This window comes from Loxodonta africana, chromosome 9, assembly GCF_030014295.1.
Source record: "Loxodonta africana isolate mLoxAfr1 chromosome 9, mLoxAfr1.hap2, whole genome shotgun sequence".
NCBI classification, from domain to species: domain Eukaryota; kingdom Metazoa; phylum Chordata; class Mammalia; order Proboscidea; family Elephantidae; genus Loxodonta; species Loxodonta africana.
This window is the reverse complement of record NC_087350.1, coordinates 40,708,036-40,718,359: the sequence shown is the minus strand read 5'-3', so window position 1 is coordinate 40,718,359 and position 10,324 is coordinate 40,708,036. Positions and strand designations below refer to the sequence as shown.

Below are 10,324 nucleotides of genomic sequence, written 5' to 3'. Positions count from 1 at the left end.
TGGCAGCAAGTGATGGTTGATCTGATGTTCTAGGAAATCTGAGGGCACACAGTTGAATGTTGTATGTATTGCATAAATGTACATATTTATGAACACAGACAAGTTGCTTCCAGAAAACCGTGCTAGTCATCCTATAAAGAACAAAACAAAACAAACAAAAACTAGACAGAGCCATTGGGAAGGGTAAAGATGAAACGTGCTAGTTGGAGCAAAGCCGCATTCTCAAAACTGGGGTCTAGGCTGGGAATGTAACGCGTGGAACTGGGGCTGCCAGGATTTTCTAGCGCGGGTGAGGCACTGGATCATTTGAGTGCTTATCAAAGCAGTGTATCCCTTACCTGGAGTGTACTCCCCATCAGCTTAGTTAAACCCTCTCTGTTTTTCAAGGCATATGGCAGTGTAGCCTCCTCTACAGAGCCTTTTCTGCCCTGAGCCACAAAGCACTATTACTCCTCTGAAATTCTATACTCTTATTTTTCATGCTGTATTCCTTAGGCAACTAAATGGTAATTAAAAGACTGTATAGGCAAAAAAAAAAAAAAATTTTTTTTTTAATAGGCAGCTAACAACAACAACAACAATAACGATATGATTATATTTTCAATATAACTAAATTATCAATTCCATAGGGGCAGGGACTTTGTCTACTTTAATCCCGTAGCTCACTGCTGGGCACGTAGAAGCTGCTTGCCAAATCTATTTCGAATGAAGGATTGACTGTATGTATGTTTTGCCACTTATCTTCTCGTCACTATTTGAAATTAAGGTATTTCTAATGACAGTGCCATTTTTTATCCTTCTTGGCAGGAACCACAACTAGGGTTGCTTAAATGGGGTGGGGTTTAACCCTTTCCCTCCATCCCTCAGCTCTCCCAAAGCCACTCCAATTAAAAATCATAATAATATCCTTTAAAATGGATAATAAAACATATCCTTTACTTACCTTTAGCTTCAAGACAAGTTCCCAACATCTCCATCATTCAACCAAATTGCCACCCCTAAGCCTTTTCTGGAGCCCTGGTGGTGCAGTGGTTAAGTTCTTGGCTGCTAACCAAGAGGCTGGCAGTTCGAATCCACCAACTGCTCCTTGGAAATCCTATAGGGCAGTTCTACTCTGGCCTATAGGGTTGTTATGAGTCAGAATCAACTCAGTGGCAATGGCTTTGCTTTTTGGAAGACTTTTCTGCTTAGAAAGTCTAGAGCTGCTACTGCCTTTTTACATCCTTTAATACAGGGCCCAATATTCCAGTGCATATAGGGGCCTTCCAGATAATGCTAATAAGTGAATGGAGCACGTTGTAAGAGACAATAGGGAGAGGTGGGGATTGTGGTATGCTGGAGAGCACATGCTCCTTCAAAAGCAGGCATTATTTTAATGTGGAATACAGGTCTCATATTACCAGATTTTCAGATTTTTCCCATGAAGCCAGAAATCTCAAATTTTATGTGAAATCTATCAATTTCTAAAGGTTGGTTCAAATTAAAAAAAAATCCTGTTCTGACCAACAATATCCCTTCTCTTGACTAGATATGACTCATAGGTCACCAATTTGTAACCTCTGCTGTATTGACAAGTAATTAGTGGACCCTAGGCACTTATCTCTTTGTAGACCAAAAATGCTTGTGATGAGGATGATGGAGATCAGAAGGCGGCAAATAAATGCACAATGAAGTCTAAGTCATGTTTTGAACTATTGACTTTTTTTCTTTTTTATTGCAAAACATTTGTTACAGAAATTTCAGAAAGATTTTCCCATGGTTATCTGCCAACTTCTGCTTTGAATTATATATCTAAACAAACAAGCTCAAAGTGCATTGTGAATCCAATAATAGACCTTTAAAAAAGAACAATTCCTCTAAGGATTTTTATATATATTTATAATGTCGATAGATGTGCAAACCGCTGTCTATCCATACACAAAGGAAAAGATGTATATGTATACATATATTTAACAAACTCAATTTCAAAATCTTTGTATTTATAGGAATTCATTTAAAAATGATATTGAATAATCTCCCCCATTATAAACTATGGTAAGAACATTTACAAATGAGAATCTAAGTTCTATATTATGAAATGGCTATGCGTACAGGAGACTAATGTACTGTTTTACACAGCAGGAGCAGCATGACCCTCAGGTCAGATGCCGTAGTGGCAGGAAGCAGGTAAGACTTGATACAATGCTATGGTACTCTTCTTCCAAATCTTCCTTACAAAAATCCTGCAGCTGGGTCCAGAGTGAAGCAACTAACAAATATACATGCATCTATCATTCAGGAGAACAGGAACAACTCTAAATAGGGTGAGTTTCCTGTTCCCTCTCTCAGTTCTCAGTGCATTTTATGCATATGCTCACTGAGTTGAAATCACGAATCTGATGACGCTAAATCAGGGTTCCCAAACTGTTGCCTTTGGGATTGAATTCTGCCGGTAGACAGATTTGTCTGGTTAGCACGGTACTTGAAAATCTGAATTTGAACATCTTTTTGGTGGGAATTCTTTCATGTCCTATAAACCCTACTGCTTCCTTCTGCCTTTCACCAGTCCAGTCTGCACACTCGTGTTCTGGATCTGGTTCCTCCAAGTGTTTGCATTTGCCACCCCTCCACCTGGATTCAGTAGCTTGTTCTGATGATATGTGGAAAGCAGGGGTGAAGATGTGAAGAATTCTTTGGGGGTTCTGAGAGGCAAAGCATTGGATGAAGCTGTGCAAAACCTGTCAAGCTGTCGGGCTGGGGTTGAGGGGAGGCTAAGCTAGGGGGAAGATTAAGACTGGGACAAAGTCTTCATGTTTGGTTTTTTCCAAGTTGCTGCTGTTTCAGCTTAGTGAGCCAGGGTCCACAAGGCATTGAGGTAATGGGATGAATGGTCTGTTGGTCAGGCAAAAAAGCAGCTAGTGCTGGGATAAGGGAAAGGAGGAAAGTAAAGGAGATGACAAAGGCCATATAGCCAGGCGTAACACTGAACTTCCCTCACTTTTGTTTCACACTTTTCCTCCAGGTCTTGGTTGGCTTTGAAGCTCTTCAGGAAGCCCATGGAATTCTAGCCTTGCATATGACCTTTCCACTTTCCAATATGTAAACATTGTGCAAATGTGCAATGGCCTGCAGGTTTAAGGTGGCCAGCAGACTAGGTAAGTTAAGGAAAGGAAAATCCACCTCACTCATTGCCATCTGGTTTGCCTGGCCAGCAAAATGCTCTCTTAGATGAAATATAGAAATTGTCACATCTTGATTTCATTAATAGTGAAAAGAATGAGAAAATCATGAGAGAAAAGGTAACAAAACTACCTTCTCAAATGAATTAAAAAAAGAAAAATCTTGTCTTCCCTAAATCAGAACCAACCCTTTCTTTGCTTGACTCCAGTCTGAGAGAAAGAATGTTTGACTTGTAGAAACAAGAGAAAGCTTAGGTCAATGCAGGCTGAGAGAAGAGTTTTCTCTACTCTTTTTTTTTTTTTTTTACAAGACTGTGCAAATTGGCTCCCCTCTGTTCCAGAAGTTGAATGGCTTCTTGTAATGAAAAGGTGATGTCTTTGAAGGGCAAACTCTTGATAGTGCTCTATCGGACATTCAACTGATCTGCCCCGCTAGGCTAGACTCACCCACAGCAGAAAGCCACAAGGAAAAGAGGGAGGGCATACAGTGTCTTGTTGGACCACTCATCTCCAGTGATCTGCGGAGTTCTGCCTTGTCATGCCTGAACTTCTCATTCTCATCTCTGGTTAGCAATTTGCACCCAGTGGCCCTAAAGAATCAGGCATGTGTCTTTCAAATATCACAGATACACCAACACCTCAACCTTAGTGAGCTCAAATGGTGTTGGCTAGCCATCTCTGGGTCCCATATATACCAGGTGGTTAATACTTTATTTCATATTATTTGCTCAGAGCTTAAAAAAAAAAAAAAGATAAAAAACCTTGGTTGCTTTTTTGTTTTTAATTTTAAAAAATTGAACATGATCCCCAAAACAGTGTAAGAAGCCCAACAATTTGAGTGAATTCCTAACTGGTTTAAGCATTATAGCAGGCAAGAGTAAAATGTTAAGTGCTTGTGAAAAGTCAAAAGAAATGCATAAAGCAGTGCATGCATTTTTGTTGCCACAAAATTCAGACTGGATTTGGAGAGGGATTACTTCATTTAAGTCACATAGTTATTGTTAAAGAATAGTGAGTTGTAATGCAATAACTAGGACAAGTAGATAACCACCTACCCACGAGCATCACTTTACCTAGAAATGACATAGTGTTACTAAATGAACATATTTATAAAATACTGTACACTGCCTCCACATTTGGCTAGCAGATGTAAACAAACAGCTAATTCAACTGGAGTTTCAAATATGATTTTCAGTTCATTTGTCATATAGTTTTTTTTTGCATAACATGCCAGTTCATCTTTCACAAAGTTACAGCTTGCCTACCACAGCTCATAGGGCCGGCTAGAGGATGTACGTCAGTCATACAAATATTCTACAGTAATCTACAGAAGTATGAAAAACATAGAGCAGATCAGGAACAAAAATGCCTTTTTCATGAGGATGCTAAATAACATGGAGCTGGGAACATGATCAGTCCTTGCAACATGTGCTTCTTTATTGAATGTTACAGATTTAGAAATGATTATAAAGCTGTCCTGTAACGTTCATTAATACAACCACATGCTACAACTACGCTGGGTTAAACATGGGTTACATATATGTTTACAAGTCTTTTATAATACAGCATTGTCCAACATATCAAACGGAGTAGCCTATAGATATAGCATGGTGAATGACTGGATAATACTCACTGTCCTTAGAGAAGTTAAACAGTCCACACGTTCAGGAAGGTTAGACTGCACAGCCTCAGAAAACAGAATAAAGGTACTATCCAGTTATCTACCACAATATTACCTATAGAAAGCATATTTCAGAATATATTTGGAACATTCAGAAGAAACACCTTTTGTGTTTTTATGAGTACATTTTCCCCGTTTGATTATTCATACATATATATATTTTTGAAAGGGAACTTTCAAAGTGCTAAATAATATCCCAGACCTGGAAGCTTAGACTTAAAAACAAAAACAATCCAGTTCTGTAAAGTGCTGCATTCTGATGGCTAATACACCACTGGGCTTGGAGTAATACACAAGCTAGCCGTGACGACTGCCCCAAGCTGTCCAGCTTCTTGTTCTAATTCATCAACGAGGGGTTTTCTAACTATAAATATAAGTGTGTTTGATAATCAGGAAACCTCCATGGTCATTTTCATAAAACATTTCTAATTTTTCCTTTTTTTCAAAAGGAAGAAGCAATTTAGAACAAATCAGTTCATGTAGTAGTATATAAAAATTGGCACATTAGAAGCAGATGATTAAACCAATGCTATTACTTCCTCGGACTCTCCATGACTTTATTTATGTCTCTCAATAACTTGCTGCTCGTGAGCTGCTTAATTCACAGAGACAGGTAATTAACGTCCCCTCAATCCAGAGACATGGTGGAAAAAACGAGCTGAGCACAAGCTGACTGTACAAGGCCACAGAATCAATGCCAGGTGGGTGTGCAGAGAACCCAGACATGGAAAGAAATGGATTGAAAAATAATACACATGTATGTTTACCAAAAAGACATGGCTCATGAAAGTTACACCATTTGGGCTTAAAGTCACTTCAGTTTGGCTTAAATATTTCACACCCTTCACAAAAGATGTTAGAACTTAATTTTCATGCAAAACAAAACAAAACAAAAAAACAGGTAGTCCCAAAGTCAAGACTACTGATTATTCCGTTTCCCAAGTACTGTTATTTTCTCTCCAGAAATCACGATGAATGGAAACATGCATGCTTATAATTTCTGTCCTCCACTTCCAGTCTTGACTTTGGACCAGGATGAGGCCCTGGAGGTGCTGTGAGGTCCTGTTCTGTGGTCAAAGAATAATGGTTTCACTTCCTCCTTGGATTCCTCTACAGACTCCCTCAGAGAGCCTTCTGGTTTTGTAAATGTGCTCGCTACTTAAAATCATCAAAATGTTAGGACATAAGTACATCGAACTACCAACAATCCCATCTAAGGAATGAAAATAGTGAAATCTTGGTTCAAACTCTGGTGCTGAGACTCAGCCTTCCTGAGAATCACAGAGAAATGGTCTCTAAATGTAAAGTGCTTATTACAACTATGTTGATTACGAACAAACATGGTTCCTTGTCTTCAATATAAATCAATATGGAACCAAGGGTTCACGACCAGTTTAAAAGTTATACTGAAAACTTTGTATGTATGTGTACCCCCGCCCTGCCCCAGGAAAAAAGACCAAGGGTTTCATGAGATTCTTGTAGGAATTCATGAGTCAAGGAAGTCTGGGAACAGCTGATTTATTCTTAGACCAAATGTGTGTTTGCTGAGGGGAAATAGTCATTGCAGGGCCCAACAAAAATGTGTTTCTAGAGGGATTGTAAGCAAGTGAGTGACAACCTACAGTGTGCTTGCTCAAGTCTTTCTGATTCACCTCCCAAGGAGTAAAACAGAGTTCTTTAATTCTTTATATATGTGACCTCATCACTTTATACCTGAAAAGCTTGTTCAGAAAGGTTTTTTTCTTCTTCTAAATATTTAAAAGTTAAATGTTTTGTCTGTGTATTCACTTGAATTTACAAAATGAGATAAAATCAGAGTTCATAACTACAAGTAAACCAAAAGAACCAGGTAGTATCTTGGGCCAGGTACATTACATTAATTTTTTTTAAAGGCTTCATCCTTTTTTAAATCTTAGTGATCTAAATAGGGTTCTGAAAGTTTGGGGCCAAGATTTCTTTTTCCCACTTCCAGTCCAGATTCTGACCTAGAAGCTCTGCCTGTATTCTAGAGTCTATAATACTAACTGGTTGAGAATTGCATGTCTCTTCAGATTGCACTTGGTGTAACGGCTTTGTGCAGGAGAAAACACAACTAAACAAGATGTCATAATCGTGAGTGCTCTCAGATAAAAAGGGCCAGGGGCAGGCAGGGAGTACTTTTGACAACTAGTTTGCTACGAGGAAACCTTAAGGTCATAGGGGCTTTAAAAAATCACAGATTCAATATTTGGTCTAATAATATAATGAACTCTTTCAGTGGAACTCCTTGGATATTAAAAAATCCTAGTTATACCTCAAGGTGATAGAAAAGTCCCAGCCTCTTTAGAAAGCTCTATATGTCTGTTTATATACTATATATAAACACGTCTCTCTGTGTAAATGCCTGTAAGCAGCATATATTATAGAACTCTTTATATGGTTTATTTGCTTTCTATTTTGATCTAATGTATCTTTTTTTTTATAGCTCTGCATATAAGAAAAATATTCACTGTATGCTTGCAACGGATGGCTTTAGGTTGATACCAAACTCCCAGTCAATTCTGAAGTTATTTATGGTTTTGAAACTTCCTTAAAAAGCACTTTGGAACATTTCCATAAAAAAGATATCATCCCCTTGAAAAACTCCAATTAAATTTATGCTGAGCTCAGATGAGATGGCAAAACTCTAGGTATGAAAATAGCCACATATAACCATATATTCATATATAAAATGGTCAAGCGATGGGTGGTGTGAAGAATTGGCAGTTACATCTTGGAGGTGTTCAGAAGACATGATGAAGTCATGCAAATGATGACACTCACACAGCAGCAAAACACAGGACATAAATGGTAAGAACACAACAATATCTCATATGGCAATTTTAAGTTAGTTCTGCGGACTTTTTTTTTTCCCTTTACTTTAATATTACAGATTCAGTGAGTGAATTCAGCAATGACAAGTGAGATACAAAATAAATTAAAAAATATAAAACTATTTAATTACATTCATCCTGAGCTTGCTCGGCTATACTTGAATGCCCACTGGACAGAATAAATCACTCGACATTTGTTCTTAACATCAATTCTTCTTTCATTTTGGATTGCAATACAAAAAAGCATTTCTTTTCCCTTATTTTCTTCCAAAAAGATAAACAGCTGTGGCACCAGAAGTGAATATATAAGCGACAGGTGAACTATGACTGTTACCTTGTTTTTTCTTTATAATGATCAATTACAGAAGTGTTGGGATGAGAAGGATGTGGGACGTTAGGAGAGCTGCTTGCTGCCGGCTTATACTGAATAAAAAGGATGCTCTTCATCAGTCACCACAGTGATGGAGCCAATGTGAAAAGAAAACAGAATTGAAGTTTAGAATATCTCATTTGTATGCTGGCTATCTTATTTTAGTTTGCAATTTAGCCCTGCATCCTATACCTCTTGATAATGGTCAGAAATCAAAAGATGCCTCCTGGCATGGAGAGTGTGTTAAGCCCCTTCAGGCCCCAGAGCACACGGCTTTCTGAAGTGATTGGTCATACCATTCATCTCTAACTCTTCTCCCCTTCTTTCCCTCTCCCTCCCCAGCAAGCGCGTCCACAGCTGAAAACCCTTCTGTTTGGCACTGGGTCAGGTCAAATGCTTTCTTGACCTGTGGCCCAGAAGTCACCTTGGAGTTACTAGGTGCCATGGAGTCACCTCTGACTCATGGTGATGCCCTGTGTGTCAGAATCAAACTGAGCCCCACAGGGTTTTTAATGGGTGATTTTTTGGAAGTAGATGACCAGGCCTTTCTTTTGAGGGGCCTCTGGGTGGACTCGCACCTACCGTTTGCACCACCCAGGGACTCCCACCTTTGAGTTAACACCTCCCAAAAGCATTGCTTGTTTTGCTCAGCTAAGTAAAAAGCAGGTATGATTTAAGGAAGGGGCAAAGCGAGTTCAGGGAGATTTTAGGGCTGGATTCTTGAGCCTCCTGTGATGCACATCAAGAAGGTTTAGTTGTGCTTGCTTTCAAAGCTGCGGAAAGCAGACATTCTGGACAATCTCCTCATGGACAGGTTGTCCCCTTGGCCCTCCGGCTTGGAGGACTTACTCCTCTGGAAGGGGTTTCGCAGGCTTCCTGTGTTCCGTTGCCTGTCAAGTTTGTCACTGATGGAGAAGCTCTTCCTGGTGTGTGCATATGGTGCACTTGGCTCCTCTGCTGAGTAGCTGTTGGCACGCTCTATCTTGGGAACAGTGATGTTGTTGGACAGGGCTCTGTCTGAGGTATCGCTCTCCTGGGAGGATAACGCGATGGCGGCTCTCCGGCCTTTGGCCTCGTTCTCCTCACTGTCAGAGCTGGGGTGACTCAGTTCTGCTTCTCTTTCTGGATGGCAGCAAGATAAGTCCTCTGCTTTGTCTCTGAGACCTCCAGGGAAGGTGGCTCTGTCAGCAATTGCTTGAGGGGCATTGACACACCTTGTGTCAATACAGTCTGTAATACTTGTGTATTCCGCCGTTTTCATGGGCACCCCAAAGTTGGCATAATAGCTCCTCGAGGGAGAAAACATAAAGCTATGAGACTTAACGATAGGTGCCTCTTCCAGAAGAAAGGGTGTGGTGGCTAGGTAGCGGCTACTTTTGGAACGTTCAATGGTGTGGTACATGGGAGGGTCTGAGTCCCAGGGATTTTGGCAATCTGGGAGATGGGTATAATCTGAAGTAAAAGATCTAGTGTCCATGGAGGTGATGTCCTCAAAATCAATGCTCCGGCTTGGAGGTTTGTCTGTGGGTGCAAGAGTTGCATAGGCACTGCTTGAAGGGGCTGTGGAAGGTGCTGGAACCAAAAAGCTTGGCTCACCCAGCCCAAGGATGTTCATGGAATTATCCAGAGGGTCCACTGTGTCTATATCACAGTGGAGCTCATCCATGGTGGAGACATAGATGTCTATACATGATGATGGTCTTCTGGAGTCAGGGACAATCGCCAAGGTGTTTGCAGGGGCTGCGGGAGCTCTGGGTTCTTTTGATACAGAGTGGGAACTAGTAGCCCGGTGCAGGCTCAGGGACCTTTCTTTAAAAATACTTTCCAACTTTTCTATACCACCTTTGTCTTTCATATTGACTGAATAGAAAGAATGGCTTCGCATACGGGGCATTAAGGTTGGAGAAGTTGGGGACATGGTCTCCTCACCTGCAGGGTCTATACTCTCCTGGAGCTTGAAGGTATTCCCCTCTTGGCTGTTGAAGCTGCTCTGGCGGACGATGTAGGCTGCGTCTGTGCAGTCTGAGGAGGTCCGCGAGCGGATTTTGTTGGACTCAGCCCGCTCCAGACCAGTCAGGCGTTCCAAGGCTGTGGCCATGCGACCAATGAGGTCCTCAAGCTGTGCGAGCCGGATGTCCACAGTCTGGAGTGAGGCCTTCATGCAGTGCTCTCTCTCGTTGACTTCTTCCAACCTCATGGACATGTTTTCTACCCTGTGAGGGGGGGAAGAGACAGTAGGAGTCACTCTGGGCTGGCGTCCCCT

At 40.7% G+C, this 10,324-nt stretch overlaps 1 protein-coding gene across 2 annotated transcripts in view; it reads right to left on the bottom strand.

Annotated features, from left to right (window-relative positions):
• Positions 1 to 1,269: 1,269 nt before the first annotated feature.
• Positions 1,270 to 10,324, bottom strand: part of TRPM3 (transient receptor potential cation channel subfamily M member 3) — a 996,165-nt gene continuing 987,110 nt past the window's right edge. For both annotated transcript variants that reach the window (XM_023544757.2, XM_064291228.1), the window contains one exon: positions 1,270 to 10,274. In XM_023544757.2, coding sequence (XP_023400525.2) covers positions 8,813 to 10,274 — 1,462 coding nt within the window. In that variant the 3' untranslated portion in view covers positions 1,270 to 8,812. The remainder of the gene's footprint in view (positions 10,275 to 10,324) is intronic.